This window comes from Choristoneura fumiferana, chromosome 9 (genome assembly GCF_025370935.1).
Source record: "Choristoneura fumiferana chromosome 9, NRCan_CFum_1, whole genome shotgun sequence".
NCBI classification, from domain to species: Eukaryota; Metazoa; Arthropoda; class Insecta; order Lepidoptera; family Tortricidae; genus Choristoneura; species Choristoneura fumiferana.
Genome location: NC_133480.1, coordinates 8,426,564 through 8,440,551, shown reverse-complemented (window position 1 = coordinate 8,440,551; position 13,988 = coordinate 8,426,564). Strand labels below are relative to the sequence as shown.

The 13,988-nt window shown below is 38.3% G+C and overlaps 1 protein-coding gene across 3 annotated transcripts in view; it reads left to right on the top strand.

The window, feature by feature from the left end:
• LOC141431127 (rabphilin-3A-like) overlaps positions 1 to 12,613 on the top strand; it is a 75,173-nt gene extending 62,560 nt beyond the window's left edge. For all 3 annotated transcript variants that reach the window (XM_074092139.1, XM_074092138.1, XM_074092136.1), the window contains exons 6-9: positions 7,228 to 7,570; positions 7,976 to 8,120; positions 9,277 to 9,510; positions 9,817 to 12,613. In XM_074092139.1, the coding sequence (XP_073948240.1) occupies positions 7,228 to 7,570; positions 7,976 to 8,120; positions 9,277 to 9,510; positions 9,817 to 10,114 (1,020 nt within the window). In that variant the 3' untranslated portion in view covers positions 10,115 to 12,613. The remainder of the gene's footprint in view (positions 1 to 7,227; positions 7,571 to 7,975; positions 8,121 to 9,276; positions 9,511 to 9,816) is intronic.
• Positions 12,614 to 13,988: the final 1,375 nt, after the last annotated feature.

The window sequence follows — 13,988 nt, the reverse complement described above, 5'->3', positions numbered from 1 at the left end:
CTAATAAGTTCTAAACAACGATACCACTTACTTGTAATTGACTTGTAAACTTGATACAAATACAATTATATATTATTAACTTACGGAATGTAGGTACCTATATAATATATCCTCCTTTTTGACTCTTAATCTACGTAAATAAAATCGGCCAAACGACAGATACGATTTTACTGAGTTGACTATTATATGTATACTAGTTGTTATCAAAATGTAGTTAGGTGCGACGACGAGAATTAGCGAGGAGGAGTGTTAGGTAGAATTGCGACCAACAACGCACGAGCCGAGCGAGCGAAGCGAGCGTGACGCGGTAACGGCCGACGAAGTGCCAGAACCGAACTGCTAGGATCGCGACTTGGTTTGTTTAATGTTTATTTGGGTTTAGACTCCAATATAAAATAAATACAAATGATGGTCAAAAATACGTTTATTACTTGCGTTATACGTTTAAAACTTGTGAGGGTACATAAGAAAATCATAAAGAATGCGCGGTCAGCACGGCGTGTAAAAATGCCAATAAGGCCATAGAGTAATTTACACATATTCGCGGTATTGAATGCCAATCCCCATGCGAAACGAAAAGATGCGAAAAGTTGACATGCGCACTGAATAATGTTCAACCGTTATAAAAGCGAAAGGTTGTTCGACCAAATGTGCAAAATGTGTAGTGATTAAACGAATTTCTATGAACAGTTGTTCGGCTTACTGACTCATATGCCAAGTAAATAGTCTGCTAAAGGTTGAGTTACGAAACGTTAGTCTGCGAAACAATATATCTGCGTACAAATTCATCGGCGTACCGTTACTCGGCGAAAAGTTTTCTGCCAATTAATAATCTGCCTAAAAATAGTCTTCGAATCATTAGGTAACCCTAATTTTGACATAATCACGCGTCTTCGTGGATGGCAGTAGGTAATACCTCTATACCGTAAACATGTTTCCATAAACAATAATTATTATTAATAATAGCCGTACAAGTGTACCGGATGCTATTAAAATTAAGATAACGCTTGCCCGAATTTCCTCATACCTCCACGTGCCCTAAAATATTTTCCACGTAATGTACATTTGATCAAAAATATGTGAACACGACTCGACTCTATTGTTAACGGCGTAGAAGCTTGTTCAGATATTATTGAACAAATTTTTGCTCAGAAGTTTATGAACTTGACTGTACAATCGAACCATTTGATTCCTGACCCACCGTAGACAGTAAGTTTCGTAATAAATTCCCACTTCACTATTACATTTTCTACGAAAAGGTTCCACAGTGGGACGCGATTCAGTTGGTTCGAGTGGTAGCGGTACAATTGTGTACAACACACAATTTCGCTCGATGGCACCGTTGTCAGTGATTCCCTGATAATTGTCGTCATCATAAAACAATAACTGTCTCCGTCTCGTCGCTGCGTCACGGCAAAGATGAGCGAGATAAAAGAAGTTACGGATAGCAGCTTCAAAAAGTTGTTTTTTTTTTTAAATTTCAGGTATCTATTATGGTAGCACTTCACTTGGCGTTTTGCATTCGCGTTGCGCTATTGACATCGCCATCGCTCTTGCTAGAAATTAATTAGTACCTACATCTCTTTCGTACACGCAAATATTTCGGTGAATATACCAAGTGGAATGGCAGCAGTTCAGTTCAGCAGTGCAGTTCTTAAGATCTATGACTGACTGACAGACTGACAGCGAAGTGACATTAATAGGATTCGGTTTGTCGCGTTTCGGGTACTGAACTCTAAAAATATCAGTGGTCTAAAGTTCAGAGTCAGCATTATGTCCCAGTCTCACGGCAGTTTTCTTGAAATTATCCTCTAAAAGTAAGTATTCATAAGTGTCCAATCTCTAAATATTCTAATCTTCACGCCGACGTGCGTCATGTAGCAAGAGGGAATGGGGTGAACGCGACGGGGGGTGACATGGCAACAGGGAGATGTATTTTTATTGTCTCGACGCTTAATTGAGGTCAACCCTTCTTACAATTGGTCTTAACTGTAATGGAAATTATTTTATTAGCGGCAAACCACATTCAATCAAGGGGTATTAAAGGGAAATAAGGGACAATTTACTTCAAAGGCCGTTAAGCTTTTTAAGGAAAAGGATTTCGTAATCCTTTAGTACCTACTTACTTGTTTCAATGAAACCCATTTTTGCGTTCGTGCTAAAATTATTTTAAATTATGGTTGATTTTATATTTCGATAGATGTCGCTGTACCAAAAATTAGACTATCCTGCATCACGCTGGCGAGATTCTTCCTCGGTAGGGCGTCAAAATTGAATAAATAGTGACCCCCTCCTGAGCTACCCGTCTGGCAGCTCGCCGTCTCACTGAGATAAGTTGCCATCAGAGGTTAAGGGACCCTAGACTAGACTTGGCTCGCTGAAGTGGCAATGGGCAGGCCATATAGCACGGAGAACAGGTGGCCGTTGGGGCCGAAAAGTTCTCTAGTGGAGGCTGCGGATCGGCAAGCGCAGCAAGACGTCCACCAACGAGATAGACGGATGACCTGGTTAAAGCTGCGGGTTCACGGTGGATGCAAGCCGCTGCCAACCAAAGCAACTGGAGGTCTATGGGGGAGGCCTATGTCCAACAGTGGACGTCCCACGGTTGAGATGATGATGATGATGAGACTAGACTTATCGACGCGGAATCGGCTATAGCCGATCAAAAAACACTATGTCCACGCGGTGAGAGCAAAAAAAAGACGTCGATCGGCTTGGCCGACGAGAAACTACGGGTATCGATGGGAAAACAGCGATTTGCCTAAAAGCTATTCACCTCCGTACGGTGCTGTTAGTAGCCAAATGCACGCGGTCGCATTTCTTGCATCTTTGAATACCGGCGAGGTCGAGGCTGACCAGTTCTGACCACGGCCGAGTACCTAACTCCGATTAGGGCTGATAAACAGAGGCGAGGAAACTGAATTACGTACCTTTTCATAGTCAATTTAGCTATGATTTAATTGGCAGATGTATGTGATATCAACATGACATAAGTAGCACAATAGTTCCAGCCTGGTACCTACGTGATTCAGTTTCCTAGATTGTTTGTAGGTAGGTACCTAGTGCTGTCGACAGCAAGAGCGCCGATGATAGTTATGAGCGTTTATACCTGCTGAACTGGCACCGTTGCATTTTTGTTAGTTTTTCTAGATTATTCCATTAAAATGTGGTCTGATAGAACTCTTCTTAACATATAAGTTAATATGACTACTCCAATAATGATTCGTCATAGACTTTTATTTTCTTTAAAAACCTTTAATAAACATTTGTTCGTTTTTAAAGAATATAAAAGTCTATCACGAATAATTATTATTATATACATACTAAGAACAGTTCTATCAGACCACATTTTAAATTTTCATTCAATTTTTATGGAATAATCGAGAAAACTAACAAAAATGCAGCGTTGCCAGGTCAGCAAGTATAAACGCTCTTAGCAGCTCTTAACTCGAATTTTCCGCCCGATTGCTACCACCATCTTTCGCTAATGGAAGCAGCAGTGCTTGCATGAGAGCAAGACTGAAATGGTATCCAAAGGGCAACGTCTGCAAGGTGTTGCAGGTGTCTATGGTATAAACTCTTAACAACAACAACAAGGTTACGATTGCCGATCACCCATTCTTTTAGATGACCAGATAGCCCAGCGGTTAGAGAATCTGACTATATACGAAGCTTGAGGTCCCGGGTTCTATCTTCGGCCGGGGCAGATATATGTATGAATAAGTTTTTGGTAAAAAAATCATTTTTATATAAGCTTTTTTTGCTGACAGTACTTTTTGTTGACTGTACTTGTATTGTCACCCAAACTACATTTGCATATCAAATGTTCAAGTCGATGCCATTAACTGTTGATGAGTTCCGTCTTGTGGAGACGATCCTGGCCGGACTACCAGGATTTTACTACCAGATTATTGTACCTATTGTCAGATCGTCACGTAATTCACATAGGTAAGTATATCGATTTTAAGTCAATCCTACTACTGGAAGTTGGTCGAATTTAACTTGCAAGATTTGATTACAGACAGACAGACAGACAACGGGACAGGTGAAACTAAATAAAAGCTTGTAAAAATACAAAGTATATATCTATCTATTCAAGTACCTATGTTTATCCGTTGCCTTGTACCCATAACACATGCTTTGCTTACTTTGGGACTTGGTCAATTGGTGTCAAGTATCCTTTGATTATTATTGATTATTCATTATCATCATCATCATCATCATGTCAGCCGAAAGACGTCCACTGCTGGACATAGGCCTCCCCCAAAGCTCTCCACTCAGACCGGTCTTGTGCTTTCTGCGTCCACCGCGAGCAGCCGGGCCTCTGCCGGTGATTAGCTATGGCACCCCCTGCTCCGCCGTTACCATGGCCGCTACCGGAGCCAGGCATAGCAGGTCCGCCGGGGACTAGGGGTCTAGGCTGATTTCGTGGGTTCATTTTCATTGATTTAATATCTTGTACCTTGGGGGGAAAATGTGTGGTGCCGCCACGCTTGGCAGGCGGGCATTGATTATTATTTGATTATTATTACTTTCAGGGTCGGCCTTAGCCATCTAGGCGCCCGGGGCGATTCGAGTCATGCCCTGAACATCTGGAATAACACAAGACTACTTTTCATCCCCATATAATAATAATAATAGATTTTTTATTCACCATCACAAACTAAAAATTACAATACAAGACAGATAACATTATTAAGTGAGGCAAAATGGACATGAGACTCAGCGAGGTCGTATTTGCACGGTTTCGGAATAAAATCCCGAGATTTCAACAATTAGGTTTTTTAGCAAATGAAATTCGACTTAGTGTTTTTTATGCGACGCAAATGCCAGATCTATGGTGAACGTGAGCGAAGCTAAGGGTGTAGGGTAGTAATTGATGGGTACATAGCATCTTGAACTGCTAAAAAAAAATTAAGGTAGAATTCATAGCATTCAAAGTTATTAATGTAGGTAGGTAATTTACCTCGAATGAAACGGTACTTTTACAAAACTTCTACATTTCAGCAATAGCCGAGTTGAATATTAGATGGACTTCTGGAATACATCACAAAGTTGGGGAAGTTAAAAGTTAGGCTGAATTGCTATTTGCTTGCATTACTTTCTTAAAATTGCGTTTCGACTTCGAGCCATATTGGAGCGTTATAAATTCATGTCATATCGTTCTTGCTTCCGGACTTTCCTGAGGAAGCAGACAGCGAGAATATCGTTTAATAAAAGAAGTTTATTCGATATCCTAAAAGTATTTCTCATATAAATCTTTAGGTAGACTTTTCCTAAAGAAATTGCAGAATAACAACCAAATTCGTTGGATATCTACTTGTAAATAATACAAGAAATATCTGTAACAGAAATAATAGTAATAGACAGAATGATATCACGTCTACGAATTATACTCTGATTTGATTTTTTTCCACGAACTATAATAACCTGGGATATGAATACTATCTGAAAGGGAATTTATACGGTTTGCCTTGAGGGACGATATAAAAGTTTGGCATAGCATCACTAAAAGCTTTAGAAAGAGCATTTTTATCGTGAGTTAAATTTTACGAGCTTCTAAAAACAAATGCAAAAGTACTGATGCAAGTGCCTCATCGGAATAAGTAATCGTGTTTCATGTAACATATCTGTATCTTCACTAACAATGTATGTGTAAGTGTAGAATGATAAGCAATATCATGTAACTTACTAACTCAGATAAAGCCCTCCAATGATAGTTACAAATAGCCACAATTATAAATAATAATATATCGAAAACACAAACTGAGACACGGATGCACAGAAAAACCATAAAAAGAGACCAGCGCTGGGAATCGAACCCAGGTCCTCAGCAATCCGTGCTGCGTGCTATAACCCCTACACCACCGCTGGACAGGAATCTAGACACGATTTTTTCCTATGCAATGAGGGCTATCGTTTTTTGTCTTTCTAGATGGCGCCACTGTTGCGTGAGGTTTTAAGTGTGGCTTTCAAAGTCGGTTAATACGGGCGTGAAAACAAAGTTTAGATTAATATCATATTTAATACACCTTAAAACCGTACCATAAAAATATCGAGCCACCACAGTGTTGCGTAGACCCGTTTTGTTCGGAAAAAAAGGGAGGCCAAAAGTTTCCGAAAGACAAAACTGTCACAAAACACAGACATTCATTGACCCGTAACGCATAATTGCCATAATTAATTTCAGGTAAGTAGTGCAAAATATTCACAAAATTATTCTAATTATAAATAAACCCGCGTAGCTCACTCAAAACTATGGAATTGGACATTTCGGAGACCTCACGCTACACTAGCGCCTCTAGCGGCGAATTCATACGCGATAGCCCTCATTGCATACATATCTCAGGTTGCTTATTTCTACTACGCTACTTATGCAGCAGCACTAGCGCTATCTATGTTCCGCTCTCATCGAAAGACGTCACATTCTTTCGGAACCGCTCACCCAGACAAGAGATGTCGCTACTAAGCAATCAAATTATGATTGTTTTTTGGGGTCTTTTTGTTTTTTGATATGGTTTCACGGGATACCCGTAAATGTAACAAATTTGGAGTTGAAATAAAAACCGACAGATGTAGCAACTCTCCCTTCTTAGGTAAACTCTGCCAACTGATATTTTATAAACTAGCTGTTACCCGCGACTCCGTCGGCGTAGAATTCGTTTACCGCTATCCCGCAGGAACTATGCAATTTTCTGAGATAAAAAGAAAAAAAATATAGCACGGGTCAATTCACAACAATTGATCTAGTCCCAAAGTAAGCTTAGCAAAGCTTGTGTTATGGGTACTAAGCAACGAATAAATATAATTATATAGATATAGATACATACTTAAATACATATTAAACACCCAAGACCCGAGAACAAACATTCGTATTTTTCATACAAATATCTGCCCCGACACGGGAATCGAACCCGGGACCTCAAGCTTCGTAGTCAGGTTCTCTAACCACTAGGCCATCTGGTCGTCAAATAAAAACTATCCTATATAATGTCCTTCCCGAGACTCAAACTACTGTATAGGTATCGAATTTCATCTAAATCGCTTCAACGATTTAGACGTGAAGGTAACAAATGAACAAACAGACTTGCATACTTTCGCGTTTATAATATTATAGTGGGATTAGTGGGATATTGGGCGTTATTGTGTCCAACTATTTGAACTCCACCTTTCTACTTATATATATCTCTAGATTAAGTATATTATAGACCATTACTTTTTATCCAGGACCCTCACCACGACTGGAGTGAAACGGACATCCTAACCCACGGCGTCAGCGGGCTCAGTTTGCACAGAACCGACAGTCTAAACCAACGTCCTCTAACCAGTCTTAAACGGACCGGTAGTAAAGGCAGTGCCTACAGCCTTCGGAGTGTCAGGAAGGAAATGCCCAAGCCTGAGAGACCCCCGACGATACCAGACGCAGGATTCGGCACATTAGAGATCAAACTAGCTTATGACAATGCGACGTCGTCTTTGGCTGTCACTGTGCTAAGAGCGAGAGGTCTTATTGGAATGGACATGACGGGGTTGTCGGATCCATTTTGCAGGCTGGAAGTTTTACCAATAGGTATGTATTATGTCGTCATTTTTATGCCTCATGTCTTTGTGACTGCTAGTACTAGAATGCTATAATTTTGGCCGACAGTTGTAAATTAAAATTATGAAAAAAAATAACCTACCTACCTCCTCTCTGAGTAAAACAATGAGTTTTTTTCTCTTCGAAATCCATAGTTAAGGGGTACCTACAGTTGGATAGGTCTTTGAGAACCAGGTTATGTTTGCACAGATAATTTTTCTATTTAGTAATCCATTTGCAAAATATTAAGCTTTAAAGAGTCAACTTGCTTTACTTTGAACAAGAGTACGTAATCGCTTACGACTTCACACTTCATGTTCAAAAAAGTATATTTATTAATCCAAACTTGACAAGAAAAACTCCGTCAAATTCAAATGTAATTTGTTATCGTTTCAGAAGGAACGTATTCAAATAGGCTGCGGACCAAAACCGTTCACAAGACGAAGAACCCAGAATTTAATGAGACCTTACACTTCTTCGGCATCACCGAGTCCGATCTCGCTACTAAAACTCTGGAAATATTTTTATTTGATGATGACAGGTTAGTTTTAAAGTAGTTTACTTAAATTATATTACTTAATTATATTTTATAAAATTGACCCGTGATAGACCCCTGTCTCACATTGAAAGCTCTAGATGAGGCCAAAAGTATATTTCACTGGTGGTTCAGTAACAGTAACAGGATATTCACTGTAGCCTTGAAAAGCCCTGGTTTGTTACTAACTCACTTATACAGTCTGAAACTGTGTAGACTGGTATGTCCTATGATTTGGATCTTAAGAGCGTTTCTACCTGCTGAGCTGGCAACGTTGCATTTTTGTTAGTTTTTCTCGATAATTCCATAAAAATTGAATGAAAATTAAAAATGTGGTCTGATAGAACTCTTCTTAATATATATATTAATGTGTCTACTCCAATAATTAGTCGTGATAGACTTTTTTTTTTAAACCGTTGTTAGTTTTTAAAGAATATAATAGTCTATCTCGAATAGTTATTAAAGTAGACACATTAACTTATATCTTAAGAATAGTTCTATCATACCACATTTTTAATTTTCTATCATACCACATTTTTTAGACCAGGGTCTCTTTTTCTGGTTTTTCTGTGCATCCATGTCTCAGTTTGTATTTTTGATATGCTCTTAAATAAGTCAATTTTAGAATCTTCATCAACATACATACCTAACTATTAGTGGCGAAGCGTCTGTAGAATTATATTCCCATCGGTTCTAATATTTACAAAATAGATAGGCGCAGGACATAGGTACGGGATTTATGAAAGATTGTGAGCGGTCTTTGCTTCGGCTTTACCACGGAAATATTGACGCCAAGCCACTGCTAATAGTCGCACTGCAGGGCACAGATCTTTGCTCAGAATGAGATATCTTGGGCTGTAGTTCCCTCGCGTGCCCAGTGTGGATTGGGAACTTCACACATACTGTTGAATTTATTTACAGATGTGTGCAGGTTTCCTCGCGATGTTTTCGTTTAGCATAAAGTTCACGTAAATTATTTAACTAGAGACTGTATTGTCTAACGTTTCTGACACTCGTTGTCACAATCAAATGACAGTTTTTCATCAGACTACCACGCCTTTTTATTTTTAGAAAATGGAACGAACAGACAGAACCTATATATACCTAGTACAACTACATGGAAGAGCTTGTAGAATTTTTACAAAAACTTACTATATTACAGATACGGCTGCGATGAAATGGGCTCAGCAACAGTATCCCTCCGTGAATGTGCCAAAGCCCCGACGCAGTTGCGTCTAGCCTTAACAGGGTCAACGACCTCCGAGCCAGCAGGCCCGAGGCTTCTGCTAGCTCTCTGTTACAGTACCAAGAGGCGAGCTCTTGTTGTTACCGTCTGCAGAGCTGCCGATTTGCCCGCACAGGATAGCAATGGATACTCCGATCCGTTCGTGAAACTGTACGTTTCATTGGAAATATGATGAACTAAAAACATTTTTTTTGAACTAGCGTCATTTCACGATGTGCCTAGGAATTTCTTGATCTGGCGGATTTTACGATCGGCCGCCGACATATATAAAACCAATTAACTTGCTCACCCGCGCCCTTATGATAGCTAAATCTGTTGATGAAATAGTTCCTTAATGACACGTTATCTTCTTAATAGTTCACACAAAAATAATATAAGGCGAGTTGAGAATTTTTGATCCGGTCACGAGTTTTTGATCACCGTAATGTAATAAAAAAACTTTGTTATTTCTTGCAGGCATTTAGACCCGGACCCATATCACAAGAAACACAAAACTTCTATCAAGTGGCGGAACCTGAACCCAGTCTGGAACGAAGAAATCCTTTTCGAGACCCGACCGACAGAACTGTCCCGGCAGAACCTAACCCTCACAGTATGGGACAAGGATTATGGCAAACCCAATGATTTTCTAGGAAGCCTTGTGTTAGGTGCCAGCAGTAAAGGCAGGAGATTGAAACATTGGATGGACTGCATCAAGTTCCCCGACCATAGACACGAGCAGTGGCACTCTTTAACTGACACGCAGCACCTGTGAAGCTAGAAGTGAAAGGCAACCCCAAAAACCGTCGATAACTTTTGTTAATCAACACACCTGAACTGGCAAAACGAAGTCTCTACCTACTGAGTGATTCAGAAGAGATGAGCAAGAACACCCTTAGTAAATTGATAATAGATCGTTCACAAACGCCCATAGGTACTTTTAGTTGCAAAGTGACCATGCACTTAGAGAATAGTTTAATATTTTTGTTTTTTATATTTAAATAACCTAACCAACAAAGAGATATCACGATTCTAAAAGTTGAAGGAGTCACGTTCTACATGATAGCACATTTATGCCACGTATACCTATGGGGTGACTGGGTAATCGACCTATTTTCACGGGATACCCGTAAAAGTAACAAATTTGGAGTTGAAATAAAAAATACAAAAAGACTCCAATAAAAAACCAATCATTATTATTTCAGTATCAGATGGTAACCCATACGAGAATAACGCCCCTTTTTTCGCACCGGAAGTGACATTTTTTTGGTACTTTCGGCAAGTTCCACCGCGGCAGACTATGAAATTCGGACTCAGCATCAGTTTTATGGGAAACCACCATTGTGCATTTCATCGCGGTATCAAGTAGGTACGAAATTTTGCAGTCCGCTCTCCGTCTATTCGTGTCGTTTTCCTGTCGTCAAGGAATTTCGGATGTTTTACATGCAGTTTATGTTTTATGATCTCGTCCTTAGTGTTAATAATTTCTTGACAAACTGATTTCTAGTTTATTTCTGATTTTGAAATGGATTTGCAGGTATTAAGTATTTAGTACCTATACTATCTTCCTTTACAGAAGGAAATCGGTTCACACGGTAGAAAATGATCGCTAGACATATTTTTTTAATAAAAATGTAGATACAGTCGAGTGAGAAATTTCACTAAATGCTCCCATTGAATACAATGGAGGTTTTTAAATTTGTTTATTGTTGGGTACCGTAAACTGCTTCAACTTTGCCTTCTGGCCCCAACATTGCCTGATTCGATTTAGAGTCGATAACTCAGCACTCTTATAGGTTTTAATCTTTTATCTACACGGGAATTATTATTACGGGGCGATAAAAGTTTAAAAACCTAGAAGGGTGCTAGTTATCGACTCCAAATTGAATCAGGCAATGTTGGGGCCAGAGGGCAAAGTTGAACCAGTTCACGGTACCTATTTTGAGAGGAGGCCTGTGCCCAGCTGTGTGATGTAAACAGAGAGCCTACTCCGAAGTTCGTATCGTACCGTCCCTCTCGCTCTCGTATTAAATAGTATAAGTGTCAGACAGAAGGACCGAACGATACATACTTCGATTTTCGAATTTCGTAGTAGCCCTGCTGGCCCTGCTGCAGGCTAGGATGATGGGTAGAAGTTGCCAAATTTAACTTTTTTTATACTATCGGTAGTACAAAATTCGCAAATTAGCTTAAACAGATAATTGAATTGTAGAAATGTTTTATAAACTTATACATATGTTTGAAGTAGTACCTACCTGTAAATCATTACGTTTAAACATTTTGCGTAAGTTTACCTATAATTTTTCAAGATTCTATTTACCTACCTGCACTGCTCACCCAATATTTAGGGAGGTAGGTAAGTATAATTCCAATATCCCGTTGCCAAGTTTTATGTAAATAATAGTTATATGTTTTGCTACAATACCTTATACTAATATCATCACCAAGAGACTAGGTACTGAACTTCATCATAAATTTTTAAGAGTACCAAAGACTAGTCGAATCTAAGACTAATCTTCTGATACGATACAGTGCCTATTTATTTTCTTCTTTATTTGATTTATACCTAAAGTAACTTCCCTATTCTCAGCTTTCCTTTAATAAGTACTTAATCTTTAAATCTTTAATTTTAATCTCCTCTCTAACTTCTCTTTTAAACTCTACCGTATAAAACCGCATTCACATTTATCTGTCTTGTTGTGTCGTGACAAGGTCGTGACGCTTGAACGGTATCGGTTTCATAAATTTTATATGGTTGCGTTCAAATTTATCTTATGCAGTGTGTTGTGTCGCGTCGCATCAAAGCTATAGAGAGAGACAGAGAGCATCACAACACAACACGACAGATAAATGTGAATGCGGCTTAATACAAAGAATTTGTAAGGTATTTATTTATTTCTTTTTCCTCAGCTCCACTAAAACTTAAGTAGACTTTAAAAGTTTCATAAATAGGTGATGTTCGTTAGGCATTAGTATTAAGTAGGTATGAATTTCAACTTAAGCTCTTAGAAAATTAAAAAATTAAATATGCATAAGTAGTTATTGATATACAAAATAGCTTAATGTATATTCTTATCGGTATACTACAATTGTTATAATATATAAATGGTTCGTATTTTTGTATTAAATGTGCCAAAATTAATGTTATTAGGTGATGTAACCGTGTTGTTGTTTATTCAATCTTTTCAATAATGAAAGAGGTTAGGACAGCTGCCTTTATTGTTTATTGTATGCCTATACCAATAATCGTGGGTTATTATCAAATAAAGATTGAAATCACGAAAAATTGTTTTCATATACCTATATCTAGTTAGGTTCAGAAAGTAAGTCCCATCTGCCAACATACCTACCCACAAGCTCCCACAAGAGCAAAACTGTACTTTCCTGCAAAGGTAGGAAGAATATCTATTTACCTAATATCTTTCCTAGTCTAGCCTAGCCCTTCTATACTATAAAAATAATTATCATAAATCACTACTATTTTTCATAGTGCAGTCGGTTCAAACCAGAAAGAGATAGATGTTCAAACTAATATGGCCGCTCTATCAACGTCTGCGTTTAGTTTCGTATCGTTGACAGACTTGAATCCCAAATTATAAGAATTAATTAGAATGTTTAAAATCGATCTAGAAGCCTTTTACATATTTATAACATAAATGAAATTAAAATATTCGAATGGAAACATGAACTCTGTCGTTGATTATTTAAATAGCATTACGGCACGCGTTCCCAGTGCAGAAACAAAACACAAAAAAGTTGTTTTGTGAACTTTTCTGACATGTGAATGAAACTGTAAATCGTTTTATAGACAAAAGGAATCTGTTTTTATTAGTAATAATCAATTATTTACGTTCGTTATGTGTTAAAATAGCTCTTATAAGAAAATGGCATTCTTATGTCCTGTGAGAATAAGACGGGGAAAGAAAAAGAAATGTAAGTACATACTATGGAGCTTTCATCGTGGGAACTTTTATGTCAATGACCTCAGACTTTCTACATATAAATGTATTATAAAACTAGTTATTTCACCTTGCTTCCCATCTGCATTCTTCATCTGTAATCTGGTATTACTTAAAACGTGAAAAATATTGAGGTTAAGATTATGATCACAAAAGCTTTTAAGCTTATCAAGTTATCAGTGTCATAGTTCTAACTTTTTTTAAGCCGAATGATCAATATTAGGGTCTTTTGCCAAAAAAAAAACCCATTTTTATTTCCTTTTTTTTAGCAAGCAGTGGGGACTCTGACAAGGATTTGTCTCGCCCAGGATCAGGGCTGAGCCCTGGCATGGGCAGGATTACTGGGTCAGCCAGCATCGAAACTTTAGTTAGAGTCGGAATAGAAAAAGAACATGGACTTAGTCCAGATTCTAAAATGGTTGTCCTCCATGATTTTGCACCTTGCGTTGATGATGAACTTGAGGTAAGATCATGTAATTTAAATTGTTTGATACTTTATGTAATTGTAAATCTTTCTAAATATATTTGTTGTCAAGCTTGCCATCTAAAAATTATAGCTACAAAAAATAAATAATAGTCTAAGGGGCTGTTTCACTACCCATTGATTAATTCTATGTAACGGATAAATGTGATGCAGACTCCGTCTATTTGAACAAAACAAACAGAGATGGCATCACATTTATCCTTCAA